Raw genomic sequence first — 23,601 nt, 5'->3', positions numbered from 1 at the left:
TTTTCTGTTTCACAATAATTTAAAAAGATAAAGGCAACAATTTAGAATTTTTGAATGCAATGTAATCCAGCAGGAAACAGACAAACTCTCAAAGGTTATAATCTCACAGAGAAAAAGCCAGAAAATATAAAATGAGTTTGTGGTTCATGCAGGGGTTTTTCTCTGGCATTTCTTGCTGTAATTTCTAACTGTGATCTCCCAGGGCTGGATTCAGATGATGTTTTCTGCTCATGCCAGGAACTATGAAGAATTAGAAAAAAAAATCCTTCATGTTTTTCTGTGTTCTATACTCAGCTACTTTGATACATGTGTGATGGTTACACCTATGATTAGGTCTCGCAAGTGTTTGCTTTATTTTCATACCAAGATGCTTTACACAGAGTTTGTAATTATACAGCAAAAATAAATTCATAAATGATACATGGTAAAGTCAGACATTCCTTAATCATTCTGACCGAGCACTTAAAGCTTCTCCCCCTCAGACAAGATCTGGGCTACACCGTGTTTAACTTCTCCATTGAAATATCCATGTCAGCACAGTACAAACTCACACCAAACTCAAGAACTCAGGTATTAGAAACATTTCATTCTGATGATTATATTCTCATTCATCTGATTAGATTTTGATTAGATCTATTTTTGTTTCTGAGCAGATTTAAGCATGATTCGTTATTAGCATAATCACATACAGATAAAATGCTGTAGCACTTTGTATCACTTTAAATAAAAAAGCTGGATATTAAGTCCTTTGATCCTCTCTCAGATGTAATGAAAGATAAGCTGGGGGACTTCCCACCCCTCTCAACACTTTCAATCTGTTACTGAAAGCAAAAAACTGAAATGAAATGCCATAATTGTGTCTTCCCTGTCACAAGGAAGTTACTGCCCCAGTTTTTTTCTCATGTGAATGAGCTTTTCCTCATAACCCACCTTTTCTACCGTTTGGTCTCACTGATTATGTTGCAATTCATATATGTAATGTGTTTCAAACCTACAATATTACTCTTAGAGACTTTGGTAATCCTTGCGTTTAGTTTGTTAAAAGTTGCTGTACATCTGCAGGCCACTTTGGAACCCACCTCAAGCCACAGATGCCTGCTCCATGTTCTGCTGGGGTCTGTTCTCCATACCAAAGACAAATATAAATTATGCACAGAGTTAAAAAAAAAACCAACCTTCTCCTGGTTGAACTGAATGACTTAGCAATAACCCACACACATACACAAAAAAGGAAAAACAACACCAGATTAAAAGTGTTGGTTTGGTTTTGAGATGAACAAAGCTAGACTTAGATCGTAGAGAGCATTTGTTTTACTTTGACCACCCGCCGTAAGTTTATTAAACACTGCACAAGTGATTTTAGTAAGGTACTGCTACATTTTTCCATTACAGCTAAAATTACTCATGACACAGATTCAGTGCAGTTTGTCCCGGCTCCAGCACAGACGCTGTGCCTGCCACCCACAAACACACATTTAGAAAATTAAAAATGTGTCATCGAGTTTCATATTTTAGTTCCATATTGCATACAGTGCATCCATGACAAATCAGAGCCCAGCTTACCCCTCCTTTCCCTCTTAATTAGTTTTAGAAATAAAAAAAGGTCCATTTATCACAAGATTTTTGGCCTCCGCAGACTTTTCATCTCTGGAGAAACATGGCAGGGAGAGATATAATGAAATGTCTTGTGTACAATCAAAATCATCTCTTCTACCCACAGGGTGGAGATTTGAGCCTGGTGCTACAGCCAAGGAAATCGTAGAAAAAGAGGCTGGAGCAAAGACTTCACAACACAAAGCGCAAACACACTGACCTACACCACCAAACCATCGCACACACCAACCTGTAAATGCTCTTTTGCACAATATTATTACTAGATATATTATATATATATATATATATATATTTTTTTTTTTGCACTAACTTGTCTTGTAGCACCTTGGTTCCTGGAGGAACGTTGTTTCGCCTCACTGTGTATTTTTAAACTGTATATGGTTGAAGTGACAATAAAGTTGAACTTGAACTTGAACTTGACTTCAAAGCTCAGTGTGAGTGTGTGTTGTGTTGGCAAGGTTTAATTTGAGTGAAGATGTGAACTCAGCAGGGAGTCCTCTGATGACTTAACCCAGCTTTTCATCTCTTCTACAGTGACACGGCCTTCCAGCGCTCAAAGGCCATATCCACATTCAGCTTTAAAGCAGTGACTTCATCTCACCGTCCATATTAAAACAGTGCTGCCCTTGTGGATTTCAGCAGCAAAGAACTGCTAGAGCTTGTTGCCTGAACTGGAAGAGGGCACGTGTGGCTGTGTGCAGATTGACTGATTGGTAGATCTGCTGCTTGTGAACGTCAAGCACCTGCATTTTAGCAGCTGTCTGACCAACTGTATAGTAAATGACTTCACACTGCACATTATGAATCAGTGTGTCATTCTTTAAGAAGTGATTTTATATTTTTTGCTTGTTTTGGCATCTTTCACAGATTAACTGGTGTGTTCCTGTAGAGGTTTTATTTAGATTCGTTACCAGCCAGAACACACTCAGACACATACATACACACAGGAAAATGAACTCACAATGTGACAGTACAAACTCTTGCTTGTAGTTATTGCGGTTATTCTTGTTGTATCGACTGACTGGAAGATATTACTACCCTTGTTTTTTAAATATGTGTTCATAAAAATATAACAGAGGTTGTCCAAATTTGCTGATTGAAGATCTGGTGTCAGTAGTCCAAAACCTTTGACGCTAGTTTATATGAATTGCAAAGGAACAATAGTCATGTAAGAAAGAATGTTTTCACCAAACTCTATGCAGTCCTGCGAAAAACTAACTACACCTTATGATTCAGTATCTTGCAGATCCTCGTTGAGCAGTAGGTCAAATAAATGACTGCAAGGTCACCAGGGCCTGTGGCTTCAAAACAAGCCCAAATCATCACCCTTCCACCACCATGCATTGCAGTTGGTATGAGGTGCTTGTGCTGATATACTGCGTTTGGTTTTCATCAAACACGGTGCTGTGCACCATAGCTAAACAGCACTACTTTGGCCACATCTGTCCTAAGTCTTTCTAGAAGTCTGATTTATTCAGATGCTGCTGTGCAAAGCTAAAAGCTGTCAAAATTTCAGAGGTGAACACGCTCACTGATAATGAATTAATGAAGAGCATTTGATTATTAGCACCTGGCTGTTACTTAGTTGCTATGGATACAATAAGCATGAACTTACATAACTATCATTAAATAAATAGATTTGTTGATCTTAAACATGGGCGGCACAAAACACAGGATGGTTTGAAGTCCCATTATAAAGCCTCAAGCTGAGTGTTTCGACTTGTGATTGGCAAGCCATTAGCCAATGAGCCGGCATAGTTTACTGGGATAAGAGAACAAGGAAGCTGAGGGTCATAGACTTCTATAAAACTGGAAGGCTTTCTGCAACCCACTGCTGGTCATTAGGAAGAATGCAAGTTTAAGGCTTTTCCATGTTGGCTTCAGTTTTCAGACCCATAAACTTCATCCATCTTCTATACCATCTATGATTTAAACTTGTATCATCTGGCATGTTATTGTAAACCTATTCAACAGTTGATTGGTCAAGCTTTGACTATAGGACACACTCTTTCTTTTTTAGTTCCATTTTGGGTCTTGACCAACTCAGTGTGAGTGTGTGAAATATCTAACTCCTTATCCGTTTCGTGTCCTTCTACAATCTCAACTGGTCTCTGTCCTCTGACCTGACTGATGTTTGATTTTCTCAACTTCAGAGCAGGGTAGCTGAAAGACGACAAAGTGCCCACATTAAACGTCTTTTCTTTTTAAATGCATTTGGAAAACTTCTACCTTGTTAAAAAACTAAAACAGGGTAATCTTCAAATGTTAACCATGTGTGAATGTTCCTCCAGTTTTTTGTTTTTTTTACTTGACCAGAGTTTGAATCATCATGTGTTGTTTTCCATCAACATAGTCAAAAGCATTTTAACCTGCTGTCAAGAAACACCCACTCAGGTAATCAACCTGCCATTACAGCCAGCGTGGGTGACTCTGACAGAACCTGCAATCAGAGAGCGCTCGCTCAGTCGTTACAGGCCCAACACAAATGGAAATATGCTTACAAAATTATTATTATTTAAACACCAAAATGATCCTGCTACATACCGAGCAGAATTGTTAGAAAATAGCATCAAACAAAGACCATAGTTTAAAACACCATTCAGATGGGACTGAGATTACACAGGTAAACATTAGAAAACATATTCCCTGTTGTTTGTGATAGTTTAACTCATTCTGAGAACATTTTTAACCTCAGCAAAATTACAGAAAAGGGTTTGATTGATTGATTGGTAATTTATTTCAACATGTGAACAATATACAAGTACATTTAGAAAAGAAATGAGAGAAAAAAAATATACTATACAAATTACATACAAAAAAACATTCTGATTAATTTACATGTTGAAAGGGAGTGGGAAGAAGTATACACTTATTTAATCCCACCCCTGTCCCATAAATTATCAGTGAATATTTAGTCAGCTTCCTTACTGATATAATTTGTAATAAAAATAGTGAACAGATTTCTGATATACTATATACTATAATATCACATCATGAATTTTTTGTTTGTTTGTTTTTAAATAGAGACATTCACTTAATTTAAATATTTTCCTTTTCTTTATAGATCGAGAAGATCATATTTTTATAACTCTTTTTGAACAGTTTTATGTTTGGACATTGCTTTAATTCCATATTCAGTTTGTTCCATAGTTTCACTCCTTGAACAGAAACACAAAAGCCTTTTCTTGTAGTACGTACCTTCATTGTTTTGAAGTTACAAAAACCCCTTAAATTATAACTTCCTTCTTTCAAAAAAAACATACTCTGAATATTACCTGGCAGTTCTTTATTTTTTGCTTTGAATAGAATTTGTGCTGTTTGGAATTTCACTATATCGTCAATTTTCAATATTTCAGACTGCAAAAATAGTGAGTTTGTATGTTCCCTATAACCTGCATTGTGGATGATTCGAATTGCTTTCTTTTGAAGAGTAAAAAGTGAATGTAATGTGGTTTTATAGTTATTGCCCCAGACCTCTGCACAATAGCTTAAGTATGGTGAAACCAGTGAACAGTAGAGAATATGAAGTGATGTTCTGTTGAATACCTGTTTTGCCTTGTTTAGTACTGCAATGCTTCGTGATACTTTGGAATGAATATATCTTACGTGAGCTCTCCAGTTAAGTTTTTCATCTATTATTACCCCCAGAAATTTATTTTCACTGACTCTTTCAATATCAACACCATTTATTTGAATCTTTGCATTTGTATTTAAACTACTATTTCCAAATAACATAAGTTTAGATTTATTCAAATTTAATGATAATTTGTTTTTATCAAGCCAGAACTTCACTTTACTTATTTCATTAGTCATACCCTCCAATAAATTCTGCAGATCATCACCAGAGCAAAAAATGTTTGTATCGTCAGCAAAGAGAACCATTTTTAATACTTTGGACACTTTACAGATGTCGTTAATGTACAAGTTGAAGAATTTTGGACCCAAAACTGACCCTTGGGGTACACCACAAGCAATGTCCATACATAAGGAGCAACCACCATTTATTTTCACAAACTGCTTTCTACGTAACATTAAAACAAAAAAAAACAAACAAGTAAAAAAGTCTTTTTTTTCCTACTGACAGTAATCTGTATATTCATGAATAGAGGCTGTACAGCGTGGGTAATTCGATAAATTTAGAGTGAATATTAGTTGTTTTCTGTAACTGTGACTTACTTGGTGTCATTTGTCCTCTGTTTTCCAGAGCAGTGCAGAATCTTTTTTATTTTTTCTGGCAAAGTCTAATCCTCTGGTATCCTTTGTAACCAGTGGTTTGCACCTTGTTGTAAACCCTCTGCATTTCCACTCATGAAGGTGTCTCTTGACAATGAGCCACCTGCAGTTGCGACAGCTGTTGACTGGGCTGTTTGTCGTGGAAGGTTTTATCTTAACCCAGGAAAGAATTCTGCAATCGTCCAATTCATTGGTCTTCCAGACCTTTTGATGTTGCTAAACTCACCAGTGCATTCATCCTATCCAACACTGATTTGGCCACTCTTTTTGGTATACTTGGAATCAGTTCAACAAAGACTAACAAGGGAACAGGTTTTACCTCTCCAAACCGCTTGATCAAACCAACACTCATCTAGAATGTCATCTCTGCGTTTTGCAGTTGTCCTGCTGGTTTGTTCAGGTGGTGGCCTCCAGCGAGCACTGAAGCAGTTTGCAGCAGAATGCGAGGCGGCAGGAACAAGAATTGGGACCTCCAAACCTGAGGCCATGGTCCTCAGCTGAAAAAGGGTGGAGTGCCCACTCCGGGTCAGGAACAAGTTGCTGCCCCATGTGGAGGAGTTGAAATATCTCGGGGTCTTCTTCACGAGTGAGGGGGGAGGGGAGATTAACAGACACTTTGCAGCCATGCCTGCAGTGATGTGGATTGTGTTCCAGTCCGTCATGGTAGACAGAGCTGAGCATAAAAGAGAAGCTCACCATTTACCGGTCCATCTACAACCCTACCCTCACCGATGGTCATGAGCTTATGTAGTGACTGAAAGTACGAGATGGCAGATATCAGCAGAAGCAAGCTTTCTTCAAAAGGTGGCTGGACTCTCCCTTAGAGAAAGTGGTGAGTTCACTCATCTGAGTAGGGCTCAGAATAGAGCCTCTCCACATCGAAAGGAGCCAGCCTAGTAGAATGCCTCCGGCTGTAGGTGTCCCTGGCACACCGAGGACCTCCTGCCAAACTAAGCTAGAGGTGGTGGCTGGTGAGAGGGAAGTCTGGGCCTCTCTGCTTAGGCTGCTGTCTCTGTGACCCATGCCCCGGATAAGCAGAAGAAATGGGTGGAGGCCTGGATGTATGAATAGTATTCTCCACTATCTCACAAGACTATTGCAGGTTCTCGATTTCAAACTCATACAAAACATTAAACAGTTGCTCTTTAACAGGAAACTAAATAAAGGCTTCTGAGGCTTTATGGTGCCACTACATTCAGCACCAATTAGGCATTTTTTGGTAAGAAGATTAAACCAAAATAAATGCTCAGCTTTGTACAGTGTCCAAGACAAAACACACCGGAGACAAGAAATTCAACCAGGGAAAAGTTGGTGTTCTCTGTATTTATTCTTTTCTTTTTCTTCCTTTGCTGTGCTCTTTGTGAGGAGCATAAATATTTTACAGAGCGAGAACATCAGTCTGGTTATTTACAAGATAAAATAAATGACGTACAACTCACAATGTCGGCTTGTGTTTGGAGAGCTGGAGGAGGAGGAGTAAAGGGAAGGAGGAAAAAAAACCTACAGCCGTTTTACAGTTTGACTTGGAGTACCCCAACCTCGACTCTGACTTCACAAACAGAAACAAAAAAAGGAGCTAATAGACTGTGGCGCGATGGCACGACTGAACACACGGGAGCAGCAACTGCAGAGGTCTAAACCAGTGAATTATTCCATAGAGAGAACAAAGCAGATAAATAAAGAACGACACAAAATTCCAGTGTCTTCAGCAGTCATCAGTCCATTTCTGGTGACTTTCATGCTCCGGGGGGGGGGGGGGGGGGGGGAATTATGGCAGTAGTTCATTTAACAAGAAAGTTGCCTACAATGACCACTTTGAACACGGTGATAAACCTGCAATCGGAACCAGTGACTTTTCTGTCCTCTTCAGTTTGAGCTCAACCGGAAAAACTTGTGACTTGTGAACGTCAACCTTCAGACTTCCTGGCTGCCCCCTTTAGACAGTATAAGCAAGTACTGTTTGGATGACAGTGGAAGTGCTTGCGTCCTCCTGTTTTGTGCAGTTTCAATTTGGAAAATAATCTCAATATTAAAACACGAAGACTGCAACTGAGAACTTTTTGCATTTTCTGTTTAATTATTTTCACACTGCCCGGGAATACTTCAAATTCCTTATTTGGATTAATTAGCAGCTCAAAACAAAGATCTTAAAAGTATTGTCATGAAAGACATCAAAACAACGGCCTTTTTGATTTTCAGATGGTCACAAGATGTGAACTCCATCTGGTTGAAACCTGGCAGGTAAGCAGGAGCAGTTTCCATGGGAACAGGAACGTACACCAAGCTCTCTTGATTTACTTTGAGATCATTCAACTTTTGATCTCCATGTTCCTTCCTGGCAAAACTTGAGGTGCCCAACACAAACACTGAATAATTCATTTATTTTAAAAAAGAAAGTTAGCTGTGATGTATCACCTGTGTTCAACATACCCACACACGAGCTCCACCACAGCTGGGGCACAGCCCAAACGCCAGGCCCGCTCATCAATACTCGCTCAGATCCTGACGTCGATCGATACGCCCGCAGGTCTGGTGTCTAATAATTCAGGCAAACAAATGCGACTCGTTCAAACCCGGGTTAAACCGGATTGAGCCGTTCAAACCTTCAGGTAAAGTCAGAGATGAACCCGAAGACCGTCCGTGCCGAGTGTGCAGTTTTGAAAGGAGGAAACATCTGCTGTATCAGGAGTAATGAAGGAGGCTGAGGAACTCATGCCTACAGGAGGTACAGAAATAACACTGAGGCCTGCATGGAAAATAAACCCCACCAATATTAAATCAATGCTGCTGATTCTCCATTAAGGAGAAAACTGAGGTTGTTTCCTCATGCCAGTGTCAAGCTTGCCAGCAAGTTGTTTGTAGCTCTTCACTCACACACAAAGAAAATCGTGAATGGAGGAATACATTCCTATTTAGAGATTGAAAGGCACTCGTGCTAAACCGTGTAATGGACAGCACTAGTGGGTCCCAACTCACAAGCATTCAGCTGGAAACAGGAAATGATCCGACTCAAAAGAGCCCCAACCTGAACACCGAGTAACAAGACAAAGCTACTGTTTTTATTCTATTATTGTTTCAAAGTAGGTCAAAGGAAGTGTTCGCAACAAGTACCAAAGAAGACAGAAAGGCTCACCGCGAGTCTCCCTCTCAGGGTGGAAGAGAGCAAAAAAGAACGAGGAGGAGGAGGAGGTTTGTGCGTATCGACTCAAGTGCAACTTAAGGGTATTCTCTGGGTTTGAGACTTTGAGTAAAGGGGGGGGGGGGGGGGGGGGCTGTTCAGAGTCGTGTCATTGTGCCACAGAGCCAGAAACAGGTTCAACAAAGGGCTAACCTAATGTGTCTTCTCTCTAGCTCATGTTGCTGTTTGATTGGGTAGTGGAGTGGCGTGTTGTTGATAGGCTGACCCAGGGGTGTGAGAGAGGAAGTGCTTGGAGGAAGAGATCTGAAAGGTTGGGTTTCTTAGATGGGCAGCTGGAAAGTGATGTCCACTTGAGCTTCCTTTGCAAGGGAGACGATTTCAGAAAGCTTTACAACCTGTGGACAGAGCAGAGTGGGCTCATGAAATAAAATTTAACATAACATACTTTTACAATTGACCTTTATTTAACCAACAAACCCGTGTTTTTAAAAAGGAGACCTTTTTTTTAAGACAGTCAATACAGAACAGATGACACAAATGATACAGGTCTCTGAAGTCATGCAACTGTTTCAATGGGATCCCAATCCTCCTCCTGACTGTGCTTGAAAAGTCTGAAATTCAGGTGTTATGCAGGTATTCTGCTTTCAATTTAGGATTGAGACATAGTGCACTTCAGGTTTGACAGCTGACATCCCCATCACTCACAGCAGTCATGCTTCACTTCACATCATTACTACCAACTTAGCCGCTGACGTTCTACGTTTCTAAAACTTTTTCTAGAACTTTTACCGTGGGAGTGGGCCGCCCAAGTGTCATCTAGAAGACGCATATTTTTCTCTCGACACACGCACACCTCAAACTCTACTTGAACAGTCACAGAGCAGCTGCACATGTTAATCAGCTGATTGCACATGTGCAGTCTTGTTCTTGTGGTTTGTGCACTGAGACACACGCTGCAGTTTCATGCCATATCATGTCATACTTGTCTAGTAATTTTCTCCAAAATCATATTAATTCTAAAGTTTAAAAAAAAATTTTTTTAGTTATTTTGGCAGAACAAAAATACCAAACACAACAACTACTAATACAGGTGACTGATACACGTTTCTTTTCCTAATCTAACAACAAGGACTCTCCACTCACAACAATCTAAAGGGTTTTCATTCTTTCTCATCTTTCCTGAAAATCTTTTGTATTCTAACTCCAGAAGAACAGAACAAAGGCTTTCATTTCCTCGCTAACTCACATATCTAACAAAGCTGATCCTGCTCATCACTAATATCCTGTTTTTAGATCAAATACAACCATTTTCCACATATATAATCATTACATGAAAGCTGGAATCAGTCCACTTTTAAGCAATTAATCAAGCAGCTTAATTGGATGTGAAAAGTGTTTAGAACAGAGTAAGATTTAATAAAATGTTATCAAACTGCCTCCCGGCACACCTGCTCCCCAACCCTGTTCTCACATACGCTTTCACACTGTTGCTGCTTTCTGGTTACTTTGTGCTATAAATGTAAAGTGACGTTTTTCCTCACATTGGTTCTCACACACACACACACACACACACACACCCTCCGCCTCCTCGCATACAGCGACACATCTAAAGGCAGGTACATGTCAGCCCTGCTCTCCCCATTTATGACGTGAGCATTTGAGTTGAACGTGGGTCTTTGTGCGTACCATTTTTGCAGCTTCGTCCAGGTCGTCGCAGGCCAGGATTTTCAGCGGACTGGCAGCAATCAGAGCTTTGGCGTCGTCCACTCTTGTTCCTGAGAACAAACAAACAAAAAAAATAAATGAAAAAAAGTCAGTTTTTCAAAACAGCAGTACCTTTGGCCACCCTACAGCTGTGTCACTGTCAGAACTGAGAGTTTCTTGATACGGCAAACATTCATTTGGATGCTGTTGAATGTTTTTGAACCTCGAGGAAGCTAATAACCTCCTTGTGGTTTTCTGTGGATACCTGTGCCTCCTGTACTGTCCACCCTCAGACCAGTTTCCATTTGCACACGGGAAAAACAAAGCTGAATATCTAAAAGGTCTTTCCAGAAGTTTGGAGAGCTGATGAAGTTTCTTTGATGAAAAAGAAAATGTTCGCCGGACCAAAGTGAAAACTCAATTTCCCTAAAACTGCCCTATAACCTCCCAGCAGACAGTTTTTATTAAAGCTGCTGTCACACAGCAAGCCGTTGCCTCCTCCTTTGTTTGGTGGATGCCTTCACACTTCATGGTTCAACTTTTTTCAGCTTGCCTCTGTGGCTGGTGTGCAGCCATGGCAACCACAGATACAACCATAGGGGAAAAATGGTAACGGAGGCTTATTTTACAAATCAATGGAGATCAACAACATCTGCTTTAATGCCTGATTATACAGACAGACCTCACAACCCAGAAAAGAATTACAAACAGAGCAAAGCAGACACATTACAGAATTAGCCACTGACACAAATACACAAACCCATGAATCCAGGATAAACCAGGAAGCAGTCTTAGACACGAAAGAGCATGTATAAACATACCAAAGTAACTTGTCAGTGTGTAGACAGACACACACAGTATATTTATTATTTAAAAAAAAAAAAAACATTAAAATTTTAAAAAAGAGCATGTTCCTGTTTTGAAAGGAGAACGTGGTCCAGTCAAGTTTCCAGAGTCGAATTAGGAGCTGTGACCCATCTGATGTATCCGAGTCCGGCCCCGATTAACAAGTCATTTGGTCACACGCACATTTGTGGATTGGCTCACAGGAAAAGCGTCTTTGTGCTGATGTAGAGCCTTACAGAGGTGCTACTTGTAGCTCTGACTTAAAATCCATGAAGCATTTGAGTTTCAAGCTCATCAGTGTGATGCTTAAAGTTTATCAAAGTTAAAAACACCGCAGATGTTTAAGAGGTTACAAGACAGAATTTAATAGCTTTGGAAAGTTATTCCAACTACTTTCTTTTACCCTTTACCACTAACTTTAGAAGATAAAAGCAGATGAAGCATACATGAAGGAATTCTTGCCAAATGAATCAAATGCATCTGCTGCAGTCCATCTTACCCTGTACTGCAGGGTGTTAAAATTCAAATAGTCTTCAGAGTTTTAGACTAACAGCAGAGTATTTAGTTTCAGATGACTGAATGACTGAGTACTCTGAAGCCTTACAGTATCAACCGCACTCAGTCAATTAACTTCATTTTGAAGGTAGAAAAACAAACCACAGTATTTAATCACATCGCTATAGGTTATCAACAAAATCTCAGTTACATTCAACCATGTCCAAAAACTTTGTGTGTGAAAATACTCCCTGAAGAAAATATAAAATACACAAAGTTTCTGCTATGGCCAATATTAATGAGCAATTTTTTAATTGTGCAAGTATGTTAAGTATGTCCAAACCTCTAAAGAAGCACACATCACTACAAAGGAACTGAAAACATCTGCTGCAAACCATGAACTAGGATGTACTCTGCTAAAGAAGGCAACTTCCTCTGTTGTTGAACCTTTCACCCATATCTTATTTTCTCTTTGAAACAGATTTTATACAAAGTGACCTTAAAGCAGCCCAAGTCCATCTCTGTTCAGGTGACTCCAACAAGGAGTCATCATCCAAAGCCTTGTGACACTGCTGATCATAACATCCTATAAAAAAAATAAAAAAATACAGCATGCAAGGAGCAGCCAATCAAAAGAAAAGGAGGGTGGCATTAACTTTTTAACCTTTGAAAGCCAATCAGCAGTAACAATTGAAGCTTTTCAGAACTGAGTCATTTCTGTCATATTTCAGGCTTATAGAACAAAATGAATGGGTGTGCATCAGAAGTTAGCAAGGGCCTGGGTCTCTGACTATGCAGCTACCCAGAAACTATTATAATGGTGATCAAACCATGTCTTTGACATATACTCAGTCAAAACTCAACATGCAAAGCTTCCCTAAAATAAAAAAAAAAAACAAAAAAAAACACCAAAACTACCTGCCCTGTTCGTCACCAGTGCATTTACACTTGCAGACAAGACCACAGAGGTGCTAATTGAGATATAAGACAGAACTACCTAATGACTCCAATCCAACTTCAGAAGCGCTTCTACATCTTAGATTATAAAATGTGTAAAGAATAACTTTTAAAAAACTGATTAAACATGTAAACAGAAGGCAGCGCTCCTGTTTAATTCACGTAACGTGTCTAAAGCTGCAGTGCAGTTACAGTCTTGGCGCTGGAACGCAAACCTCAGCAGCAGCATTTTGAGGTGACATCCTCTCGTTTCCAAAATAGAAAACAGGAGCAGAAAATGTTACCCTGAGGAAAACTGAGAAATGTCAGCTCTGTTTAGGCTCCAAATACAAGCATGCACCATTTCTTTGTGCTTGCAAATTTCACTGCCTTGCACTGACGAATGAATAAAGATGAGAAAACCAAATTGGCAGAGGAATTTCACCCAGTGAGGGATTCAGCTCTCTGGAAGGCCACAAAGGACCAGCAAGTCTTTGTATTCAACACTTGGCCTCCTTTGATAATATAGAGTATGAATGTACATATGCATATATCACACGATATCACAATAATTCACAGCTCATTTGTGTTTGTCGTTTTCTGCGCGTTTCCAGGAGCCAGACTTTGAAGTAGGAAGCATCAAATGAAACGGACACGAGTCCCCCCCCCCCCTCAGCACTGCCAGCTGCTGCCAGTTAACCCGCCTGACAAGGTGGGGGAGAGTGTGTGTTTCCACTGGAGGGGGAGCCTGTGGCTGTGGTTGATCCAGAACATTACAACACTGTGTTTGGGCCCAAACCCCTGTCTATTTCCATTTCCTTTTAAAACAAGGTTTAGGCTGTTGGTCAGGTTGGTAATGAAATCTGCGTTACAAATATCTGTACTTGTTTTCAATCTGAGATACTGTGCTGGAGAGTTGTCGGGATTTCCTTGCATTCCATAGCTCACTAAGATCAGACATCCCTGAATTCAGCAAGATCTTCTCATGGAGGGATCCTGAGGGGCTCCTAGTGCAGATGAGATATATATAATCTCTGATCCTTTTCCCAAATCACTTCAACTGGCTGCTACCAGATGTCTGAGGTCGTCATCCTTTCGTTCAACATTCAGAAGGAGGGAGGCATCAATCCCCCATCAAATTCATGGGAAATTATTTAACAACAGTAAAAATTCAAATAAGGATAAAGTCAAAGCTTCAATTTAACAAGTTAATGAATACAATGCCACATTTTAAATCCTTTTAAGAAAATTAAAAAAAAAAAATAGCAGTTTGTTCCTCACCTTGTAACCGCACAACGATGGGTATCTTGAGGTCCAAGTCTCTTACAGCCATGATGATACCCTGGGCGATGACGTCACACCTCATAATTCCTCCGAAGATATTGACCAGGATAGCCTGAACCTGAGGAAAAAAAGAAAAAAGAAACAACTTCATCAAAAACTGAATGTTGACGAGCTCAGAGGGGTGAGCTACATCGGGCTTCAACAGTTTCCTGTTTAAAACCATGAACAGCCTTTGGAAGCTGGCATCTTCTTACCCTCCTGTCAGAGGTGATGAGTTTGAAGGCCTCCGTCACCTGATGAGCTGTGGCTCCTCCTCCTACATCCAGGAAGTTGGCTGGTGTGCCGCCATGGAGCTTGATGATGTCCATGGTAGCCATGGCCAGACCTGCTCCATTTACTAAAACAGACAAAGCCACTGGTCAAATGATTCAGGCAGAGGATTTTCTTCTTTTGCACTGAATATGTACTGGAAAAAAAAACAACCCAAAAACACTCATTGATAATAAGACTGACATTAAATGGAAACGCATTACATTTAAATCACAACTAAAAGAGCTCCTACTACGACAGTGCTGTCTTTACACTCAAAGTCTGGTCTGATAGTCGTTATAAAAAGCCAATTGGTGATAGGCTGGTAGGTTTTAATGGCTGATACTGATGCACCACTTTGAACTAAAGCAGCTCAGGTGTGTACTTCTAGGTCTGAAACTAACTGTACTTCTTCCTTATGTTATGTGAAAGTGGTTGGAAATGGTTTAATATCCATTTTGAAATCTTTAAATGATGACAAAACATTACAGACTCTCACTAAAAATAGTTTTTACACATGGAAACAAGACTTGGGTGCCACTGTGCTGTAAAATACCACCCCATTGTATTTATGAGTCCCTCGCACTTTGAGCCAGTAGAAAGTGTTAGAGCCAACAACAAGCTACTGAGTTTGGATATTTTTAAAGACATAAGAAAGAGGGGAAAAAACACAGTGTATGATCTGCTTTTCATTGTTAAGAGACAGAATTGTGTCAGATAAGCTAGCACAGCACTGGACACAACACAGCAGCTCAGCTGGACCTGTGAACTGTTTCTGAGACATTGTTTAAAGTAAGTCAAGAAAAACAAACAGTTCCACTAAAAGGCCACAAGGTGTCTTATTTGGTGGCTTTATGTTGTGGGATGCCGTGTATGGAGTTGAGGTGGCTAGAAAGTTGAGGGAGAAAAAGACAGTAAACAGGAGACTGACAGACTGCAGGATATCGCAGACAAATTAGCAAGCTCCTTTTTTTAATCTATAGATATTCATATCTTGTCCAGTTTGGTCATATTAATATCTCTGGGTTACCATTATAACCTATAACGTTCATTTTCTGTCTGGCATAACCGAGCATTATGGGAAATGCAGTACCCAATCAGGATTACAACTGAGAACATATCTCAAAATGACCACCAAATAGGTTCAAAAGCTATAATAAACACAAAAAATGAAACTACTAAATAGCTTTTCTGACATTTCGCTTGGACTGACCCAGACAGCCGATGGTTCCATCAAGACCGATATAGTTGAGGTCAGCCGTGGCGGCCTGCCGGTCCCGCGGGTCCTCTTGAGTCCAGTCCCGCAGTTCGAACACTTTCTGCTGGCGGTACGCTGCGTTGGAGTCAAAGTTGATCTTGGCATCCATGCACATTACTGTTGACAAGGAGACACATAAGATTTTGACATTAGAAGAAGATCAATGTCAGCTCATCTCTCCATCTGCCAGAGAGCCATGCCATGGGGCACTGGCACCAGGAATGTAAATGTGCAGCTGAGTTCTTTTTTTCTAAATGCATATCACCTCAGAAATGATCAAATAATTGAATATGTTGAGGAAAGAGTTTTGCTTATTAAAGAATAATTCAGGAGGACAACTTATTTCTGGCTACACTTTGTTAAAATGTCTGCCTTTGATTATGAGTACAAGGAAAAAGAAACACTCTGAGCTTCACTCAAACTACAGTGAAGGAAGCTAAGGAGCTTATATATATATATATATATATATATATATATATATATATATATATATATATATATATATATATATATATATATATATATATATATATATATATATATATATATATATATATATATATATATATATATATATATATATATATATATATATGATCATGCAGAAGGAGGACCTAACAGCTCATCAGGCACTCAGCATAGTGTTTGGCACAAAGGTCAGCGGTCTCCTTTCCTCACAACTGTGTTTGAGAGCTGTGATTCATGCCTGAGGAGCTCATCACTGTGCATCAGGCAAAGCCATTAACTCTGACTCACTGACAGAACAACACGCACACCTCAGACTGAAATCAATCTCCTCATCATCTCCAGGATGCTTTCATGGACAAACCCCAGTGCATTCCTCCTTGCCAGAGACCCATAAGTCCAGCTAAATTAGTCTGTTCCGCAAAATGAAAATGACCTTTAGAGGCCAAGAGCTGCACAAGCATACCAACCACATCTCAGTCAGCAAGACTGCAAACCTGGGCAAGACTAGCATGGCTCCATTTTTCTTTAATGTCAACTAGGCCTGGGAAATTAAAGAATCCTGATATTTGTCAAGTGGTAAATTCCCCAACTAACAATTAAACTGACAAGTCGTGTATGGTTAATGTCTGTCAGGGTCAACCCTCTTGAGCAACATGACTGTGCAGCTGAAAAAAAGTGCAACTCCAACCAATCTTCCGGAAGATTTGGAAAAGAGTGAAAGAGTGAAAAATGCAGCAAGAAGCTGATGCTGCTTCTCACTTATATTTAGTAAAAAAAGAGAGCCTAGGCACATTCATGTCGACAAAAATGATTACACAATTCAGTCCAAGTACATATTTTTCTGAACAACATGACTGATAACACAACAGCAGTGAAGAGTTGTAGTTTAATGTGGAAGTAAAGCCTCTCTTTGCTGTGTAGCATTCACAGCAACAGCGCTTGTTACTATAATCACCATGAAAGCATTTCCTGGTAAAACAAAAGCTAGCAGAGCTTTTATGATCAATCCACCTGTGCAAAAAAAACAAATAAACAAAAAATGGTGGTTGCCCAGTGATTGCATTGAATATTTTACTTTAAAGAACGGTTGCAAACATTTGCCAAAAGATTTGGTCAGTCTGCCAATGAGCTGAACTCGCTGATGAGTCTCTTTGCAGTAGGAGACTCAACTGGTCACCGGGCAGCTTGTATTCTGGTTATATTAAGGTTACCAAGCACCAAGTCACTTCCCAACTAAACAGTCGTCCTGAAGCAACTATATCACTATTTATTAAAGGTGATTTCTGTGCATGGAGATGACCACAGGTCTGTGATTCCCAGGGATTTATCACAGTTAAATGGCATACTATCACAAAACAACCCCATTCAGTTGCAAACTGATAGCAGTGTCTTGATTCAGTTTTATCACCAAAGGTCTTTAATGTGACAGCCAACTGTGACCGGTCACAGGTCTGATCCTCATCTTCAAAGCAACCATGTCCAAGGTAATCATCATATGCTACTTCATTGCAATAAATGTGGTTTTGCAGCAGCCTCTCACCACTGTTTTCCTTAATAATATTATTTTTGGATTAAGACATAAAAAAAATGTAATTAATTTTTACGAAATGCCATCAATGAAATGAATGGCCATTTTTTTAGATTACCAGATTTACAAATCCTTAAAAAAAAAAAAAATTCCAAAACTAAATTTGGGCACCTGCATGCTTTTCATTTGAATACATGCTGAACTGTTCGGTAAGACCAAACTGGTTTTTACTAGGGGTGCAACGATATTCGTATCGATATTGAACCGTTCGATACAGTGCTTTCGGTTCGGTACGCATATGTATCGAACAATACAACATTTGTAATTTATTTTATCAATTTTCCTTCTGACGATGCTGTCTGTGTTGAGCGCTCAGTGAATCTGCGTTCGACTACTCCGCCTAGGCTGCACTGTCCAGCGCAGATCCACTGAGCGCTCAACACAGACAGCATAGTCAGAAGGAAGAGCGCAGGGCAAGCTAGCGAGACAGAAGTTAAGCTCTCCTTTTAACATGGAACTCCCCCACTCTCATTCAGATCTGGCGTTTGGAATTATTTTGGTTTTCATGTGACGTATGACCCTGAAGGTAAGCGAGTCATGGACTAAAGTAAAACAGTATGTTGGATGTGCCATGCAATGCTCAATTACATTGGTGTGAACTAGTGTGTTAGCGCAGTTAGCTCGTTAACGTGTTGGCCGTCTAGCCCCATGCACGGAGCGATCGGCGGTAGCTCGTTAACGGAGATTTGCCGTGTTGTGGCGTTAAGGTCATTTCAACGAGATTAACCTGAAAGCACTAGTGGGAACACGACGAATATGACTGCACATTTACGCCGACATCATCCTAGTGCAAAGACAAGTGGAAGCAGACAAAAAAAAGCAAGCATGCTACTAACTTTAGCCGAGTCATTTAGACAGCTGTTAGCACATGATTCTCCTTATGCTGCTGAGAATATAGCCCAGAAGAAGCGGATAGTATAGCTTTTATTTTGGAAAGAGCCATTTCTCTGTAATAAACTCTCTTTTCCAAAGATGAGTGATTCCTCAATCAGATACAGGGCTCGCAATATCGCTAGCCCGATGTCCCAGAGCTAGCGATTTTTTCAGTCGGGCTACCAAAATCTATCTCTTCCCTGCCCGTCGGGCTATTGTAGGAAAAATATATGTCAATGCTTTTGCATTCTTTCAGAAATGTAGCTGGGTAATTATGTCATTGGCATCGGTGAGCCACTGTCAATATGTGACATATTGAAGTCGCGTTTGAATTTGCGCTTGTTTTTTTGCTTTCACTTTGCAATCGTGTGAACTGTGTATAGAGAGCGACAGCACTGATCTGTGAGTGATGATAATTTGTGCACCAATTCCTCTGACATCGTCTTATTAATCGTTAGCTTACTATGCAAACATGACAAGTGAAATCTCCCGCAGCTTAAACATGTGAGAGGTTGATCGCGCAGAGAATCACTGAGCTTATGTGAGTGAGCGTGTAAAAGCATTTCAGTTCTGCTGAGCCAAATAAGACAGGTCAGGGTGAAGAAGTGACAGCCAAAGAAAAGCTTACCACAAAACGGAGAAGTTATGACAAATCAGACTATAAGGCAAAAAGAAAGTGCAGCTTTATGGTTTCATGGACAAAATAATTTCTGTGGCTGCGATATGATGAGCTAAATAACCAGGGCTGCACATAAGTGGTCCGCAGGTGCGTATTCGCTGTCAAAATAAAAAACGCGCACAAGGGTTAGGGTTAAATTTAAAAACTGTACTTTTGAGTTAAAATATATATTTATAATTTTAATAAATGACAAATTAAAAAGGCATGAACATTTTTTTTGTATCGAAAAAATATCGAACCGTGACACCAAAGTATCGAACCGAACCGAACCGTGAATTTTGTGTATCGTTGCACCCCTAGTTTTTACATTTATTAAAATACCATAAAATAATGCCATTATATTCCTTTTTCAAGCTGTATTTCCTAACCTAACAGTGACTCTGACTTCATCTCTGTGTTCAAAGAGGATGTTTTCTTTTTTGTTCTCCAGACCACATGATTAAAAATTCAATGAGACAGAATGTGTGTGATAGAGAGTGGAACAGTGATGTTATGACTCAGAAGGGAAAGATTAGTCTGTTCTAACTCAGGTTGCATCTCTGATGGATTTTAACAGTTTCCTGCTACTGAAAGCTTAAAATGTGCTCAAAACAACTGTAAACACATTTGTTTGCCCACATGATCAGGCTATACATCACTCCAAACAGCTGGGTTAGGTTAGGGGAAAAGGCTAGACAAGACCCAGCACCACCCTACAAGGACAGAAACAGACAGGTGCATGTGTGTGCGCCTACCAATGCCAGAGGAGTCTTCCACCATGGGATTGATCTCGACCATTGACGCGTCATACTTAATGAACAGATTGTACAGTTTGACCATGGTCTCAGCTGCCTCATTCATCAACGCTGGAGGGAAGCCCATCTTCTGAGCAACCTGCAGACAGATGTACTTTGTCAAAAAAAAAAAAAAAAAAAATCAGCAGCGAGCTATTTTCAAACAAATGGCAGAGAAATGCCCAAAGAATACATGTTTATAGCCGCGATCAGGGGGTCAAACATAAAGCCCAGGGGCCAAAATCGGCTTGAGAAAAGACTGTACTCCGGCTTTGGAGAATGTGAAGGAGGAATTTTATACTTTTAGGTTCACAGCATTCGCTACAAAGTAATTAAGTAATTAGAAAGAAATAAACTTTCAGTATTTTCATATTTTTTTGAATGATCAAATATCTTCTGTTTTATAACTACGAAGCAGCTTAAATTAAAGTGTACAGCTACAGAAAAAGTTCTGGTAGGTCATTGCCGAAAAAGTCTTGCTGACAGATTTACTTACCACTGCAGCGTTTCTTTATCACGTAGAAACACTGAGCTTGTGTGGTTTACTTACATTAAGATTTGTCAGGAATTAAATGAGTAGTAAAACTTCTGTACACTGAGAGAAAGGGAGTTCTGATCATTATCAACAATGGCATAAGAATTATAGCTTGATTTAAGCATCTCCTCTAACTGTCCTGATATCTTTAACATCTTTCAGCTCATTGTTTTGGTTTTCTTGGTCACATATGTAGCACTTTGTCTCATTCACTGCTCCCACAGAGCTTAATCCTGTCGACATTAAGACAAAAGTGAAATTTCAAACAGAAACAGTAGCTTCGACAGGTCTCATTAGAAGCACGGAAAGCCTGCTGGGTCTGTAAGAACATCACGTTGTTTGAAAAATGTGGTCTTGGCGGACAAAAATAAATGCAGCGAAGGAATATCAATGCCGCTCCATCTAGTTTGAGAGCCCTGCAATCAACACCTCTCTGTCAAATATATTGAGTCTCTGCTTTCACTATGACAACCAACATATTCAATATTCAGAGCCAAAGAGATGTGCAGCAACAGGGGAACAGGAATAAAGTGGAAAGGAAAAGAAAGACAGTCAGAAGTGAGACAGGGTGGAGAAATGAGTACATCTGTAAACAAAATAAATCAAGTCCACCAAAAACAAGAAAGAACTCCAGCATTAGCTTCTGAAAGTCAGCTGATAGAAAAATAACGAAATTCATGTTTCTTTTAAAGGTGATTAGAATAATTTCTTCATGAACTGTGTTCTGTTTGAATGATTTTCTTATTACTACAATTCCTCTAACTTTGCTTTTAGAGAACTCAAGTCTAGAATCAGTGCTTAATGTTTCTGAGGGGAAGAAGCCATTGTTACTTTCATTTATACCAAAGCAGGTGACACTGGGTCTGTCCTGTTGTGCATCCTAACTGGACAGACTGATGTCCAGAGGTTTAACCGACTTGGTGTAAGACTGCGATGATCAAGTGTTCCCTTCATTTTATTTTGAGCAGTACATATTTACAGTGGTAAAAGACTGATGGCAGCTTCCGTGAGAAAACCCAACAAGAGCCGTCCAGATACAGCTTGCAACTGTGAAAGCACTCCTGCTGATGTAAGAAGAAACAGAGGGAGAACCTGATGAAGCCTTCTGTAATTATGAATTCCAAGTTGATTTATGTCAGGAAACAAGCAGACATAACGTGTCATGGCTACAGGGCGATCACTTCATCTTTGTAGTTTTTTTTTTTTTTAAAAATTGAAATTATTATTAAGATCATGTTTCTGTGTTAAGCGCATTTTTTTTAAGATCGGTCAAGAAGAAGCTTTTGCAACGTGCAGATGCCGTGATAATGATTATTAAACATGATAGTTTTGTGAAAGCTGTAATGTTTTGAGTTTGTTCAGGTGATCTGGAAATAAACTACAGTTAATGGAGTTCATGATCCAAGTGTGATTGAGTGAACACACCTGAGCGCTCAGCTCAAGAGTGCTGAATTTTCCCCCTAGTGCTTTTTACTTGTTCGGTACATGTAGCAGGAACATTCTCACTCTCTCACAAGTAGCTGCTCAAGTAGCTGTAAAGTACAGCAGCTACATTACAAACACTGCAGCATCATCTTGTTGACAAAAGGTAGACCACAGTGCATCAGAAAGTATTTGCAGCGCTTCACTTCTTCCACATTGGCCCATAATGACAGCAATAGTGATGATGAAACAAACATAATGACACAATTACAGCCTCAAGTCATTTGTGTGTGTGTGTGTGTGTGTGTGTGTGTGTGTGTGTGTGTGTGTGTGTGTGTGCGTGCTTTTTTTTAATATGATCTGCTTCTTTGCAGAACGTCTCAGGCTCTATCAGACTTTATGCAGAGCGTTGGTTGGCAGCCCTTTTCAGATCTCTCCAAGATGTTGAATTGGGTTCAACTCTGGGTTCTGGCTGGGCCACTTGAGGATATTCACAGAGTGCTCCTGATGCCACTCCTTTGTTATCTTGTCTGTGTGCTTAGGGTCATTGTCCTGTTGGAAGATGAACCTTGTCGCAGAGCTGAGCGCTGGATGTGTCTGTACATTGCTACATTCATCTTTCCCTCGACTTTGACTAATCTCTCAGTTCCTGCTGCTGAAAAACATCCCAGCATGATGCTGTCACCACCATGCGTCACTGTAGGGATGGTATTGGCCAGGTGATGGGCAGTTATGAGCGTTTGATCTTTGTTTCCTCAGACCAGACGATTTTGCTTCTCGTGGTCTGAATCTTTCAGGTGACTTTTGGCAAACTCCAGGGGGGCTGTCATGTGGCTTTTACTGAGGAGTGGCTTCTGCCTGGCCACTCTACCATGCAGCACTGATTGGTGTAGTCCTCAGAAATGACTGTCCTTCTGGAAGGTTCTCCTCGCTTCACAGAAAAATGCTGGAGCTTTGTTAGAGAAACCATCAGGTTATTGGTCAGCTCCCTGACTAAGGCCCATCTACCCTGATGGCTCAGATTAGTCAGGCGGCCAGCTCTAGGAAGAGTCCTGGTGCTTCTTCCACTTACAGATGATGGAGGCCGCTGTGCTCACTGGGACCTTCAATGCTGTTTTCTGCACCCTTCCTCAGATCTGTACCTCAATACAATCCTGTCTCAGAGGTCTACAGACAATTCCTTGGTTTGTGCTCTGATATGCACCTTTAGCTGTCGGACCTTATATAGACAGCTGTGTGCTTTTCCAAACAACGTCCAGTCAACAGAATTTACCACAGGTGGACTCTAGTAATGTTGTACAAACACCCGACAGGCGATCAGTGGAAACATAGTCAGAATCAGAATCAGAATACTTTATTCATCCCGAGGGAAATGCACCTGAGCTCAATTTTGTGTGTCACAGCAAAGACTGTGAAAAATTCTGTACATGTTATATTATTAATAA

At 40.1% G+C, this 23,601-nt stretch overlaps 1 protein-coding gene across 1 annotated transcript in view; it reads right to left on the bottom strand.

Annotated features, from left to right (window-relative positions):
• Window positions 1-7,155: 7,155 nt before the first annotated feature.
• Window positions 7,156-23,601, bottom strand: part of sucla2 (succinate-CoA ligase ADP-forming subunit beta) — a 30,437-nt gene continuing 13,991 nt past the window's right edge. The window contains exons 6-11 of the mRNA XM_085383493.1: window positions 20,161-20,299; window positions 15,774-15,935; window positions 14,506-14,648; window positions 14,249-14,369; window positions 10,673-10,761; window positions 7,156-9,381 (exon numbers count right to left, since the gene is read on the bottom strand). Coding sequence (XP_085239619.1) covers window positions 9,307-9,381; window positions 10,673-10,761; window positions 14,249-14,369; window positions 14,506-14,648; window positions 15,774-15,935; window positions 20,161-20,299 — 729 coding nt within the window. The 3' untranslated portion in view covers window positions 7,156-9,306. The remainder of the gene's footprint in view (window positions 9,382-10,672; window positions 10,762-14,248; window positions 14,370-14,505; window positions 14,649-15,773; window positions 15,936-20,160; window positions 20,300-23,601) is intronic.

Source organism: Rhamphochromis longiceps, linkage group LG16 (genome assembly GCF_057381845.1).
Source record: "Rhamphochromis longiceps isolate RC_006_pf linkage group LG16, R_longiceps_female_GT1.1, whole genome shotgun sequence".
Lineage (NCBI taxonomy): Eukaryota > Metazoa > Chordata > Actinopteri > Cichliformes > Cichlidae > Rhamphochromis > Rhamphochromis longiceps.
Note: the sequence above shows the minus strand (reverse complement) of the source record. Positions and strands in the feature narration are given on the sequence as shown.